Source organism: Stegostoma tigrinum, chromosome 1, assembly GCF_030684315.1.
Source record: "Stegostoma tigrinum isolate sSteTig4 chromosome 1, sSteTig4.hap1, whole genome shotgun sequence".
In the NCBI taxonomy this organism is placed as follows: Eukaryota; Metazoa; Chordata; class Chondrichthyes; order Orectolobiformes; family Stegostomatidae; genus Stegostoma; species Stegostoma tigrinum.
The window spans coordinates 101,039,687-101,055,071 of record NC_081354.1 but is presented as its reverse complement, the minus strand read 5'-3'; the positions used below and the strand labels follow the sequence as shown (position 1 = coordinate 101,055,071).

At 40.4% G+C, this 15,385-nt stretch overlaps 1 protein-coding gene across 5 annotated transcripts in view; it reads left to right on the top strand.

The window, feature by feature from the left end:
- atp8a1 (ATPase phospholipid transporting 8A1) overlaps positions 1–15,385 on the top strand; it is a 348,145-nt gene that overhangs the window by 287,650 nt on the left and 45,110 nt on the right. For all 5 annotated transcript variants that reach the window (XM_059647441.1, XM_059647433.1, XM_059647431.1 and 2 more), the window contains 3 exons: positions 1,212–1,290; positions 2,785–2,846; positions 12,920–12,976. In XM_059647441.1, coding sequence (XP_059503424.1) covers positions 1,212–1,290; positions 2,785–2,846; positions 12,920–12,976 — 198 coding nt within the window. The remainder of the gene's footprint in view (positions 1–1,211; positions 1,291–2,784; positions 2,847–12,919; positions 12,977–15,385) is intronic.

The following is a 15,385-nucleotide window of genomic DNA, read 5'->3' as shown; positions in this document are numbered from 1 at the left end:
TTTTGGAGTGGGATGGACGAAGTCAGAAATCACACAATAGCAGTTTGCAGTACAACAGATGTATTCAAAATAACAATTTTGATTTGATTTTGAAATCACAAGCTTTTGGAATGTAGCCCCTTCGTCAGGTGAAATCAGAAGGTGCTACTCACGGAAAGCTCGTGATTTCAAAATCAAATCAAAATTGTTATTTTCTTATAGAGGGATAATTATTCCCATTCATTTTCCATTGTCCACTCAGTTTCATTATGTGAATAACAAAGTGAAAATGAGTGGCCCCTCTTTAATACTTTGGTTGTACCAGAAAATAACTAACAAACAGCATCATATCTAGGCTGCATGAACATCACCTCAGATGCCCAACTCAGCTAATGATTTTTATTTGTCTATTTTTCTAATTTATTCCTATGATCTGTAATGCTGGAATTTTTATTTATTTTTCTATTGTTTTCCCTAAGATTTTGTACTGAAATCTGTACCTTAGGTACCTTTGTTGTATGTAAGATCAAACTGTAAGTGGTGACTTGTAAGCTTTTCACTGAACTCATGAGTAAATGTGACAATACATTCAATTCAATTAATATATTAGGAAGCTCCTAAGACAGTAGATAATCTCCAGTAAACTAATTAAACGGAATGTAGAAAGACAAATCACTTGTGAATTTATAGCACATTATTATAGGAATAGTTAAGTACTGTTATACCTTATCCCTTTGGCACTAAATGTTTTTAGGACAAGTACTTGTAAAATTATTTTCTGATTTAAGTTAGCTGTTTGGAATGTATTTTAATGGCAGACATAGAATTGCTGGTAGAAATTGTTTTGGATGTGGAGAGCTTAAATTTTATTTGAAAGCTGAAAGTTCATTGCTGAAATTTAGAGCAAGATAGTGCTAATGTAAAAATATCACTTAAATATAATTATGAAATCTCGATTGAAGCAATATCTTAGCAGTGAGCAACATGGGCTACAATGCCTGAAACAGATAAACAAAATATAGCAGTCATTTCAAAAGATGTCATTGTGGACAAATTGTAAAATAAGCTCAAGTCATTAAAAGATTAAAAGTGGTTGTCAGTAAAAACGCCTCATAGTGGTAGTAAGACAAAAAACACACACAGTGAATTTGAAACCATGATAAAGAGAAGGGTTAAAGTTCACAGTGCTGGTTTGTTGTAAATGGTTCTCATGGATTTTTCTTTTCCCATAGGTTTTCTGGGTTCATTGTTTGAACGGCCTATTCCATTCGGTTATTCTGTTTTGGTTCCCACTGAAAGCCCTTGAGCATGGTGAGCAGCATAGATAAACATAAATGTTTAGTGAGATCTTTTCAGATTATCCTATTTCTTCATGCATACAATCCATGGTCTGTTGAGTTGTTTTTTACTCCTAACTGACAAATATGGAATTAAATAGTTACTCATCTGTTCAGCTTCAGTCTCTGCTTGTCCAGAGCCTAATGTTTTACCAACATTTATTGTATTAAACACTCTCAATATTTGCATGATAGTGAAACAAAGCAAAATAGAAAGGACTCTGTAAAATTATTAGTGCAGAAAAGTAAACGTTGTGGGATGGAGTTGGGGTGATTTGGATGCTTAGGTTCCTATTTTTAAAACAATCAATTTGCCATGCATACAAATTTTGCTGAACTATTTTTTTGAGTTTTTTTTTACTAAACTGTGTAAAAACAGCATTATAAGACAGATCAATAGCAGTATAAATTGAGCTTCCTCTTTCAAGCTCTCCTTTTTAAATGGGGGAGAAGAAAGCAAGGGAGACAGCGATAAGCTAACAGACCTCAACGAAAGAAAATTCTGTGCTTGTGCTGCAGCAATCGCTAGGGAGATCTGAATAAAGCAGTGTTTTTTTTTTAGTTTCCTACAAGAATTTTAAATCAGGGAATAGGCAATTCATTGGCATTTGGTAGGTACGCATCCGTAACACAGGTACAGCGTGATAAGTCCCGAAATTTGTCCATTTTGTTTGAGCCCATAAAATGGTTGCAACTACCCTGTGTTATGTGGGATTTTTACCTTTTAATTTAGACATTCAAAAAAGGATTTTACTGTAATTTTCTACAGTATTCATTTGGTTGTCTATGAAACGTTTCCTGGAAATTTGTACCTGCAGATTATTTATCCAACTTCCTGCATCCTCACCATAATTACAGGGCTCTCCTTGTTTTACTTCCTAAGAAATATTGGAAAAAAGTGAATTTTGGAGTCAAGACAACAATTTTGTCATTTTAAAGATCATTTAAAAGTTAAGGTGAATAATACCAATGGCATTTATGGTAATATATTTCATCTATTGCAGCATAAAAAAATTCAGTCATTGTTTTGGCTATGGATATACAAAGATTTATTGTCCTTGTTCTCATTAAATGTCCTTAGCTCAATTCTTACGGAGTTCACTGTCAATTTTTCACTGCCAGTAGGTATCAAACTGAATTTCCCAAAATCATTTTTCCAATTTGGTTTAAAAGTTTGAAGAAACATTGTTCTGTGCATTTCACTAAAACTGCCTCAGTGCACATAATAAGTAAAGAAAAACGAAATTCTGCTGCAGCTATTACATCTTTATTACAGTAATCCTGGAGGGACAGTTTCTGTGATGCCCTTACGGAATAACTTGGTTCTTCTAAATATCAGATCGCACGTTAACTATGAAAAATCTGCTGCTACGATATGACTAGCAGATGTGGGATTATTTTCTGGGAGCTTTCAGCAACTACTAATTTGAACTATTGAACTCACTTTAACATTTTTTGCTTCCTGCAGACATTGCATTTGGAAATGGAAAGACGCCTGGCCGCTTACTACTAGGAAATATGGTTTATACAGTAAGTTAGTTTTGTAATTCCTCATAAGCTATAAATATTGTGATATTAATGGAGGATTAATTCTTGCATGTCTCCTGGTGAATTTCCATATGCTTTCTGCATGTGCAAGGCAAGAGTACCGAAACTACTGTATTGAAAAAGTTGATTGCCTTCCTCGTGAAGCTTTTCTGAAAACACAACTAAGGAGCTATTCAAAGATAGTAGAACAGGTTAAATCTGACCTGTTGTTTTCTCAGCCTCTTATAAGAGATGGCAAATTCAAGCTCTTTGCTTGCCCTATACAACCACTTTACAGGAAAAGCAGTGGCATAGTGGTACTATCGCTAGACTGTTAATCCAGAGACCCAGATAATGTTCTGTGGTCCCAGGTTCAAATCCTAACATAAATTCAAAACACACCTGTAACTGAGAGTCTAATGACCATGAAACCATTGTCGATTGCTGGAAAAAACCTGCCTAGCTAATTAATGTCCCTTAGGAAAAGAAACTGCTGTCCATATCTGGTCTGGCCTACATATGACTCCACAGCCACAACAATGTGATTGATTCTCAACAGCCCTCTGGGAAATTAGGTATGGGCAATAAATGCTGGCCTAACCAATGACACTCACATCTAGTGAATGAATTTTTAAAATATCTAAGATTAACAAAGGTTTTTTGTTTAAAACCACGATTCAATCATAAAGACAAAAAGTGCAATATTTTCTCTGAGGAAAGGCAAAAGCTATTCAAAGTTCATCTCATCTACACTGTTAGCTGAACTGTATTTTGCGCTACTTTACCTCTAACAGATTCTTGCCAGATTATTTAAATTTTTTTTGAGTTAAGGTACTTATTTGAGATGTTTGTTTCCCATTGTGAATCACTACTGTCAACCACAATCATCATGTATTTACTATCTTCAGACCAGTAAATACTCTTGCCTTATCATGAATCTTTTTACTTCCAAATAATAAAACAAATAAATCTGCAAAGCTACATCTTTTGTCAGTTCTAACTTCGAATGTTCAATGCACCTTATCCTTTTGAGTTGCTTCTATGATCATTTCCTACCCATCTCATCTGAAATAAGATAACAAATTGTGAAGCTGGATGAACACAGCAGGCCAAGCAGCATCTCAGGAGCACAAAAGCTATATGGCCTGCTGTGTTCATCCAGCTTCACACTTTGTTATCTTGGATTCTCCAGCATCTGCAGTTCCCATTATCTCTCATCTCCTGAAATGCAGTGTTTACAATATACAAACATGGCAACCATTTTGACACCACATGGCTCTACAGAGAGCAATGAGACTAATATTCATATAATCCTTTTCAAGCAAACAGGTTTCTCAATTAATTTAACAGGTGAAAAATTCTTTCACCGATTCTGAAAAGAAGTTTTGGAAAGAATATGCAGAGTACTCAAGAAACCAAAATTTACTGTACAGAATCTTTGGTAATGAAGATGATAATGGGCAGAATGTTTTCCATGTTTAAGAACCCCATAATAGATTCTGAATGAAATTACCTATTTGTAAACAATCTCCAAGGCAGAGTGCTAGGAAAGTAAATATCATAATGTCAAATGGCACTGTAACAAACATTATCCAACCATTGAAGGAACACAGTTGCTGAAAGTGTGATCTTCGGCAACAAGGATAATTCCCTAGCTGTTTTCTACTGAACTTGCACATTGGAAATACACAGATCTAATAAGTATTTTCAATCTTTAATGATTTGGAAAAGGTTATAGAACAGCTCAAGTTTCTAAATAAATGTTATAGAAATGATTTTCTATTTTCCAAATTTAAAAAAAGACGTAGAAATGCACATTAGCACCTACATTTTTTTGTTGTTTTCAGAATACATGAAAATATAAATTTTATTTTTCTAAATGCTGAATGTTAGACCATTACAACAAAACCACATCAACTCTTGGTGCAAAATTTAACTGTCATCACAGATTATTGACTGAGTCACCAATGGGAGCACATGAAATTTGATCTGTCAGCTGAAAAATACATATTTGGGGCATTCTTTTATAGAAGCATATCTACAGACCATGAGTGCCTATTCATGGTCCTAGATAGTATTGAGACAAGATATTTGTCCTATGGAACATTAAAGCAGTCTATAGATCTAAGGTTAAAGAGTGTTCAAGGAATCCAGAATCTCAAAGCAACAAAGGCGGTCGTGAAATGCCGGCTAGCCAGTGCCCCCACGTCCTACAAGTGAATAAAAAAAGATTGTTATGGTACAGAAGGATGCTGTTGGCCAATTGTGGTCTTCACCAGCTCTCTGAACATTTTGACTGTGTACCAAACTTCTTGCCATCTTAAGCCTGCACATCATTTCTATTTTAATAATCATTCACTGCCTCAATGCTTCAATTGATCATGCCTCCACCATACTTCCAGATGATGCATTCCAAACACTTGCTGTATGAATTTTTTTGACTTGCATTTGCTTCTTTTGCAAAATGCTTTAAAACTATGCTTTCTGGTATTCTATCATTTTACTAGAGGGAATGCACTTACCCTACCAACTTTGTCCAGACCCGTCATGATTTTGAAAATGTTCACCAAGTCCCCTCCATGCTTTCTTCTGTCCAAAGAAAACAGTCCCAACTTCTCCAATCCATCCTCTAACTGAAGCTTCTCATCCCTCAGTCTTGTAAACATCTTTTGCATTCTCTTAAATGCATTCCCATCATCCCAAAGTGTGGAGCTCAGAACCGTGCACAACCTCTCAGCTACAGTCTAACCAGTTAACTTTTTAGGTTCATCATCACACCTCTCTGCTCTTGTACTTTTGCCCTTATTATTGAACCTTGAAATACTACATGTTTTATTAACAGTTCGCTCTATTGTGCTGCTACTGTGTAGCACAATAGCATAATGACATGCTCATAAGCACTCGTCTCTCTGCTCCTGTACAGCCCTTAAAATAAAATCCTTTATTTTGTACTATTTCTTCATGTACTTTATACCAAAGTGCATCACCTTCCACATCGAACATCACCTACCACCTATCTACCTCTGATGAAGAGTCATCTCAACTTGGAACATTTGCTTGCTGTCACTCCATGGATGCTGCTTGACCTGCTGTGATCGCCACCTTTTCTTGTTTTCTGCCCGCTCTGCCAATTTGGCAATGTATTTTTGAAGTTCTGCTCTGTCCTCCCCTCAAACTACAATTCTTCCAGGTTTTGTATGGACTGTGAACTTTGAAATTGTCCCTGCACATTAATATCTAGATCATTTATATATCTCAAGAAAAGCAAGGCTCCCAGGGGATTCTACTCCAAACCTTCCTGCAGCCCAAAATATGCCCACAGACATTATGCTTTTTAAATCTACACTATTACTGTTTCTTTATTCCATAATTTCTCACTTCCAACAGATCATTTGCGTGTCACTGTATTGGATGCCTTTTTAATGACAATGTATACCTCATTAACAACTTTGGCCTCACCAATACTCTGTTACCTCTTCCAAAAACCTCCAGTCAGACCCAATTTTCCCCTAACAAATCCATGCTAACTTTTCTGAATCAATCTGCACTTTTCCAGGTGATTATTAATTCTTTTCCCAATAATTGTTTCTAGAAGTTTCCCCCATTACCTCTGATCTACATGTCGTCTTGAATTCTGGAGTTGCTTTTAGTGGGTTCAGGTACAGAAGATAATTAAGCTTTCAGCTGCTGTGTAACTTTGCATTGTTTATGCAGTGAATGATCCAGTTGTCTTTGAGGGGAGACATTGTAATAAACTAACTTATAACCAAAAATTTGTCAAAAATTGAACATGTAATTCACATTGTTTTATAGGCATATGAAATTATTAAGTTTCCTGCATGATCTGTCTTTGTTGGTTGTGTTGTATCTATAAGAGGCAAGTGAGTTGGAAATTAATTTCCCTCAGTGGATGAAACATTGTTTGGATTGCTGTCACACAGGATGGTTCTGCATGTATACCCTGCAGTAGTCTGCACATGTGGCAGGAAGCCACCAGATCCATGTTATTTTGAAACAAGAATCACACTAGTTTCCAAATATCATGGAGAGGAAAACAGACTGTGTTTGATAGTATTGGAGCGATGTAGCTAGAGGCACAACTTGTTCTGGAGCAGAAGTCTTCAGTATGATAACTGAGATGCCCTCAGAGCTGATAACCTTCGCTTAACAGTGCACTCAGTCATTTCCCCATTTATTGAGTCAATCAGGTTGCCTGAAAACTGATATCTGTAACATTGGGGACCTCAGGAGGACACCAAAATAGATCATCCATTCATCAATCTAGCTGAAGATGTCGACAACTGCTTCAGCTTGGCCTTCTTCAGTGACATGCTGGGGCCACTATCGTTCCTGTGGTGGAATCAATTTCTCAGTTAATTGTTTACCACCATTCATAGAATGTGATGGGACAGCAGAACATTGATATTCTTTACGCAGAGAGTTGTGAGAGCATGGAATGCGTTGCCAGCAGCAGTTGTGGAAGCAAGGTCATTGGGGTCATTTAAGAGACTGCTGGACATGCATATGGTCACAGAAATTTGAGGGTGCATCCATGAGGATCAATGGTCGGCACAACATTGTGGGCTGAAGGGCCTGTTCTGTGCTGTACTGTTCTATGTTCTATGTTCTAAGATGTAGAGCTGGATGATCACAGCAGGCCAAGAAGCATCAGAGCAGCAGGAAAGCTGACGTTTTGGGCCTAGACCCTCCTGAAACGTCAGCCTTCCTGCCCCTCTGATGCTGCTTGGTCTGCTGTGTTCATCCAGCTATACACCTTGTTGTCTCAGATTCTCCAGCATCTGTAGTTCCTACTATCTTTGAAACAGTAATATGATATATTAGTTGTGAGATTGCTTAATTCTGCTGCAGCTGCTTAGCACACGTAGGTTTCTGTTGAAACCTCACCAGATGTGTTGTCTGATTTTTAGGTTTGCCTACTACTGCTCCTGTCATGTTCTCGTACACTCTTTATTGGGCTAGAGTTGATGCCCTGATTTAAGATTGTTGCGACAGTGGCATGCATTGCCCTGCCAAGTCTGATGCTGTTTGCGGAGGACTGCAGATATCCAGTGTTGCGCAGCTGGCACAGCTCTTTGAGAGAAATACCTTTAATCCCAATTGGATCAATGTTACAGACAAGTTAGCTGGGCCCGTAACAACCATGCTAGTTGCTGACGCTGAAACCCAACGAGCTTAGACTGTAAGGTTTCTTTGTTCATCAAAGGTAAAATGCAATGCCCAAGTGAAAAGTCTTTGGATTGGGAAGGGAAAGAAGAGAAGTTGGGTATCATGTAAAAATTAGTGCCAGACTGTACAGGAGAGATAGCGCTTTTACACACAGAGTGATGGAGGTTTGGAGCTCTCTTCTATGAATAACAGATGATACTAGATTAATTGCTAATTTTATGTCTGAGATAAGTAGTTTTTTGTTAAGCAAAGGTACTAAGAAATATGGGCTAAAGGCAGGTATATGGAGTTAGGCTACAGATTAGCTATGATCTCATGGAATGGCAGAACAGGCTTGAGGGGCTGAATGGCCTACTCTTGTTCTTATATTCCTATGAAATGCAGCGTTTTAAATAAATACACGTAATTCAGAATGATGCTTCACTCGTTAACTGGATAAAGTTCCCAGAGAGATTTTGCATGATGATTGTGCCTGAACACTTCTTAGAATAATATTGCTTGCTTACTTCCACCTAGCCAACCTGTTGTAACACACCTCTGGAGCAGATGGGACTTGAAAGCGGGTCACCTGGTCCAGAGCCATGGGGATGTGGGTATTGTAATCTAGTAGCAGCTGATAATAAAAGGAAAATAAAATGTAACTTATTACCACAAAACTTTACCTGACATGATTGACACATGTCAAACATGAGTGCAGCAGGATGCCCATGAGGTTTAGAGGACTAGCAGGGAATTGATGCCAGAGCTGCCTGCAAGAATGAGAAACTCCACACTCTTGGAATTGTAATTTTTACTTCTGGGTAATTGAATTCTGCCTTTCCCATTTTTTTCTCCCAACTTCTGCCTCACCTCCGTTGCCACTTCCAGCTCTGCCAAAACCTGGAGAGAATGTCTCAGGAAGGCGAGGAAATGGCTGTCATTAAGATGACGTGAAGCAGCCTCAGAGTGGTTGCCACTGTCCTGCTGGCCACTCAGTGGACAATAGACAATAGGTGCTGGAGTAGGCCATTCAGCCCTTCGAGCCAGCACCACATAGTTGCAGGGTTGAGCAGGTCAGGGGGATGTGAGAACAGCAAGGCCTTAGTCTCGATGAGGTTTTGGAAAACGGGCTTCTTATTTGTCAGGGAGGAGCTCCACTGACTCATCTGTGACCAGGAAAGTACAAAGCATGGCTGTAACATACAAGTATATTAAATAAAGTTAAATAAATTTAACATCAATAAATAAATTTAAATAAAATTAAACAAAGCACTATAAAGACACACGCTCATATGTGTATGATGTGTCAGAGATAATGGGAACTGCAGATGCTGGAGAATTCCAAGATAATAAAATGTGAGGCTGAATGAACACAGCAGGCCAAGCAGCATCTCAGGAGCACAAAAGCTGACGTTTCGGGCCTAGACCCTTCATCAGAGAGGGGGATGGGGAGAGGGAGCTGGAATAAATAGGGAGAGAGGGGGAGGCGGACCGAAGATGGAGAGTAAAGAAGATAGGTGGAGAGAGTATAGGTGGGGAGGTAGGGAGGGGATAGGTCAGTCCAGGGAAGACGGACAGGTCAAGGAGGTGGGATGAGGTTAGTAGGTAGCTGGGGGTGCGGCTTGGTGTGGGAGGAAGGGATGGGTGAGAGGAAGAACCGGTTAGGGAGGCAGAAACAGGTTGGACTGGTTTTGGGATGCAGTGGGTAGGGGGGGGAAGAGCTGGGCTGGTTGTGTGGTTCAGTGGGGGGAGGGGACGAACTAGGCTGGTTTAGGGATGCAGTAGGGGAAGGGGAGATTTTGAAACTGGTGAAGTCCACATTGATACCATATGGCTGCAGGGTTCCCAGGCGGAATATGAGTTGCTGTTCTTGCAACCTTCGGGTATGATGTGTAATGTGTATGATGTGTAATGTTTTATGTTCAATAATACCCAATTTTAATTCTGTATAAAATATTGCTATGCTGCTTTATCGCAGCTTTGTCCTTTTGGTATTGAGGGTCAAGTTTGTTTTCAAGAGTTTTCAATGTATCTTTTCATGGCATATGGATATTTACGGCAAGGTCAGCCCTTGTTCTCAATTCCTAACTGTCCTTGAGAAGGGCAGTTGACCTTCACCATTTGACGACTACTCGCCCTCAAATTGACTGTTCCCTTGCCCACCTGACCCGCTCAATATTCATTCAGCCAGATAGTAAAAACTGCAGATACTGGAGTCAGAGATAACAAAGTGTGGAGCTTGAGGAGCACAGCAGGATAAGCAGCATCAGAGGAGCAGGAAAGCCAACACTTCGGGTTGGGACCTTTCAGAAAAATGTATTCACCCACTCGCCCTTTCATCAACTTATCCACTTACCCATTCATTATTTCATCTTTAAAGCTTTATCAGAAGACAGCAGCTACTGCAGTGTTTGGTGTGTGTTCTCCTTATCCAACTCTCCTGTGTTCACTAGACCTGCCCTAGAGTGCCCAAGCTGCCCATTTTGAATTAGCTAGAATCAGAAGCTCCCAGAGGAAATGGGCAATGTCACAAGGTCACAAGGAACTTGGACAGCAGTAACGCACCTAGCATTACTTATGACCCAAAGAACTTGACTTTAATTTCCAAAATTTGGTTCAGTAATTTCTGTGGGCCCAAAATGGGGAGGTGATGGCCTAGTGATGTTATTGATAGACACAGAGACACAGATAATGTTTGGGAAACCTGAGTTCAAATCCTGCCAAAGCTTGTAGTGGAATCTGAATCCAGTACAAATCTGGAGTTAAGAGTCTAGTGATAACCATGAAATCATTGTTGATTGTTGAAAAAAATACCTATTAGTTCAGTAATGCCCTGTCAGGAAGATGACTGGTCTAGCCTATATGTGACTTCAAAACCACAGCAATGTGATTGATTCAAAACTGTGCTCTGGCAATTAGGTATGGGCAGTAAATGCTGGTTTAGCCAGCAATGTCCAGATCCCATGAATGAATAATCAAGAAAAAGTATGATGACTGTATTCTTTTATGTGGCTGTAGCCAAACTGAGATTACTGGAACATTGAGATCCGACAAAGAGGTAGACGAGTTGAAACCTGAGCCAAGAAAGTTTAACATGATAACAAAAATTGAATCAAGAACTTGACATAAAATATGAGCTCTGGTCGCTGACCAGAAAAGGAAACAAAAGGTTTATGCAACAAGTGGAATGCTTGTGACATTGACGTACGGAGAATCATGATGGGAAGCTGAAGTCGATGATGAGTCAGAAATTTCAACTCACTGGGAAATATGAGAGGATAAAAGCTGTTACCCTGCAGCACCTTAAAGTGCCATTGTTCATGTCAAAATCTATCATTAACTTAGCCCAGTATACTGCAAAACAGCTGAAAATTTTGGAAGGATGTTAAAAGCACTGCTAAAAATATTAACCATCACAAGATTCACTGAAGTCATTTATTACTTAACATAATATATCTCCATCTCTCAAAAGTGAATGATTTTGGCTGCTCAGAGGGCCGGTACACTCTAACGTTACACAAAATATTGCTTATCAGTGAAATTTAAAGCAATTGTGATTATAGATACACTTCTTTAAAACCCTATCTAAACAATAACTGACGATACAGAACCTGCCATGCAAAATGTGCTCCTGAGATGCTGCTGGGCCTGCTGTGTTCATCCAGCCTCACATTTTATTATCATGCAAAATATGTAGACAGGAACAAAAACTCAAATTCCTGGAAAGAATAAAATGATCAAAGTATTAACAATGAAGAGAGCATAGATTATTGAATGCTATCTTAATATCAAAAAACAGTAGTTCAGTGTAATGTTCATTCAGAATTTTTATTTATCAGGATTGAAATGTCATTGTTTAAGCAAAGTGGACTTTATTTCTTTTGAACAGAGCTTATTCTGAAAACAAAATCACTCTTCCAGCAATTGGGTGTCTCAGCTAACAGCTAGACTGAGTGTAGTAATTAATATTTCTTTTAGACTTCTCAGCCTTTCTTAATCAGACACAAAGCTTTTGATGTGTTGTTTGAAAAGTCATCTGTCCCTTGTGTTTTCTGCTGTTGAGCACGATAAAGAGAACAACAGTGAACAGGTGAGAATTGCACAAGAACAGTGTTGTGGTAGCCTCGAGGGATTGGGAGGAGAATTACTAGATTACATCTGGAGGGAAGAAGGCAGCATTATGCCCAGGAAACCTTAACCCATTACGTTCATTTCACTGCTGTTTGAAAAGCTAAACTTCAAAGAATTATATGAGCTTTAGACTTGAACATTTGTTCAGAAGAAGAAAAAAAAGTCACATTTCTGATTTTTGCCAAAATTATGCACGGAATATCGCAGGGGTTTTGTCAGTCACTTGCTGTAGCTTCATATGGAGGTTGGCAGGTGGAACCCACCAGAAAAGGGTCAGGTCCTTACGAAACTGGGCCTCTGTCATATTTATCATGCATTAGATGGGGCTACATTCTCTCATCCGCGTGTAAGACTTTTTTTTTCAGGGTGTATTTAGAGACAAGGATTCACAAGATCAGTTGTGCCACGTATTGATCTGGTGAATGGTGTGAAACATGAAATGACCAAATGAGCCAAAGTGAATAATGACGTAGGAGCATTGGCAGATGTACTTTATCAGGATCATTGAAAGATGGGCTGATATTAGACCTTTCATATGCACATCAGACATCTTTCACTAACACCTAAAAATTGCAATAAGATTATCATTGAAAGGCACTGGGCAGTTTGGTTCTGATACAGCTCGTAATTATGTTTGGATGAATTTCAGGAACTGTTTGTACACAGGAATCAAAAACGCAACACTTTATATTTACCATGGTAACGATATTGTTTTGTAGAATTTTATGTGATCAAAGTACAGCGTTACTTAACATGTATGAATTTTGTTCTCTCCACAGTTTGTGGTCATTACCGTATGTTTAAAAGCTGGTTTGGAGACCTCATCCTGGACTCTTGTAAGTAGATATAATCCATGAACTAATCATAAAAATGAACTTTGAACAATGTTGAAAATCACATCATTTTGTTATTGTTGATTTGTTTGTCACTACAATCACCAAGAAACAATGCATGCCTCAGACTTGTATTAATAACCTTAACGTTTCTGCAGTTTGTCATTACGATGAGCAAGCAGAAAAAGAATTGTACCTGCTTATCGTTAAATTTACACATCAATGAAAGGTTAAGAACAGATAATATTTTAGCCACCAAGGATCTGGCTCTGACACAGTCTCTGAATAAAGGGCAAGCTGTTTTGAACTCCGAAGAGGAGGAACCTATTCACTCAGAGGACGGTGAATCATTGAAATTCTCTACCCAATAGGTCTATGGGTAGTCAGTCATTGAGTAAGTTCAAGACAGAGATTGATAAAGCTCTAATTAATAAACCAAGATCTAAAACGGCAAATGGCAGAGCAGCCTTGTGGGACTGAATGGATTTCTCCTGCTCTTATGTACCTGAAGATTAAGATCCCCCAGTGAAGCTTGACTTGATTTTGAACTTGCATTGGATCTCATCTTAAGAAATACCTTCCCTTATTTTGCACTTCATTTTTTTTGCAAACGAAGTGGAAATGTTAGCCCTCAGGTTTCTGATTTAGTTCAACTTACTGCCCACTTCCAATGCCACCAAAACTTAAGCAACTTCACAGCAATCAATTCAAAGCAGCCCACTTGATTGGCACCACATCCACAAGCATTCAACTTTCCCCCCACTGATGTTCAGCAGCGGCCGTGTGTACCGTCTACAAAACACACTGCAGAAATTCACCAAGGCTTCTTCCAAAGCCGAAACCACGTCCATCCAGTAGGATAAGGGAATACCACCATGTGCTTGGAAGGTACTGTCCAAGAAGCTGTGGTGAATTTCTGCTGTGCATCTTGGAGTTGGCACACACTGCCGCTACTGAGCATCAGTGGTGGAGAGAGTGTATGTTTTTGAGTATGGAGTTATTCGCCACAGCAGAATGCTTTGGCCTGGTTGATGTCAAGGGGATGTCTTGGGTGTTGTTTAAGTTGCAATCATCTAGGCAAGTGGCAGGTAAGTTGAACTAAATTAACCAAAAGATACCGCTCCATGCAAAGAAAAAGTTTTGTAAGAATGTGAAATGCAATGTCTTGAAATCCATAGGCGCAGAAACAGTTGACGTAAGTAGAGTTTAGGAAGCTGAAGCATTCAGAATATGGAGCAAATGAGAGGAATGGGATTTAACAAAGGAGCTGTGAAGGTGACAATATGGTGTATTTTCTGCAGCCTTGTGTGGATCAGTATTCTATTTCACTTTTTTGTTTCAAGGATCTTGTTCACCAACCAATTGCTGATAACACTGCCTCACTTTCGTAGTGTCAGACCCTGTTTGAGGGGCATTTCCAATTAGCTTTTTTTCTCTCTCTTCTTTTTCTCTCTCTCTCTCTCTCTCTCTCTCTCTCTCTCTCTCTCTCTCACTCACGTGCCTCTCTCTCTCTCGCTCTCTTGCTCTCTCTTGCACGCACTTTCTCTCCCCCCCTCTCTCTCTCTCTCTCTCTCTCTCTCTTTCTCTCTCGCGCACGCACGCCTCTCTCTGTCTCTCTCTCTCTCTCTCTCTCTCTCTCTCTCATGCGCACGCGCGTACCCCTGTCTGTCTCTTGCATGCGCGCGCCTCTCCCTCACCCTTCTCCCCCCCCCCCCCCCCCCCGGCGCGCGCTCTCTCTTCTCCCCCCCTCGCTTGCGCGCGCGCCTCTCTCGCTCTCGCGCGCTCTCTCTCTCTCTCTCTCTCTCTCTTTTTCTGTCTCTCTCTCTCTCGCTCTCGCTTGCTCGCTCACGCACGCCTCTCACTGACGCGCGCGCGCTTCTCTCTGTCTGTCACTGACGCGCGCGCGCTTCTCTCTGTCTGCCTCTGACGCGCGCGCGCTTCTCTCTGTCTGCCTCTGACGCGCGCGCGCTTCTCTCTGTCTGTCACTGACGCGCGCGCGCTTCTCTCTGTCTGTCACTGACGCGCGCGCGCTTCTCTCTGTCTCTCACTGACGCGCGCGCGCTTCTCTCTGTCTCTCACTGACGCGCGCGCGCTTCTCTCTGTCTCTCACTGACGCGCGCGCGCTTCTCTCTGTCTCTCACTGACGCGCGCGCGCTTCTCTCTGTCTCTCACTGACGCGCGCGCGCTTCTCTCTGTCTCTCACTGACGCGCGCGCGCTTCTCTCTGTCTCTCACTGACGCGCGCGCGCTTCTCTCTGTCTCTCACTGACGCGCGCGCGCTTCTCTCTGTCTCTCACTGACGCGCGCGCGCTTCTCTCTGTCTCTCACTGACGCGCGCGCCTCTCTCTCTGTCTCTCACTGACGCGCGCGCCTCTCTCTCTGTCTCTCACTGACGCGCGCGCCTCTCTCTCTG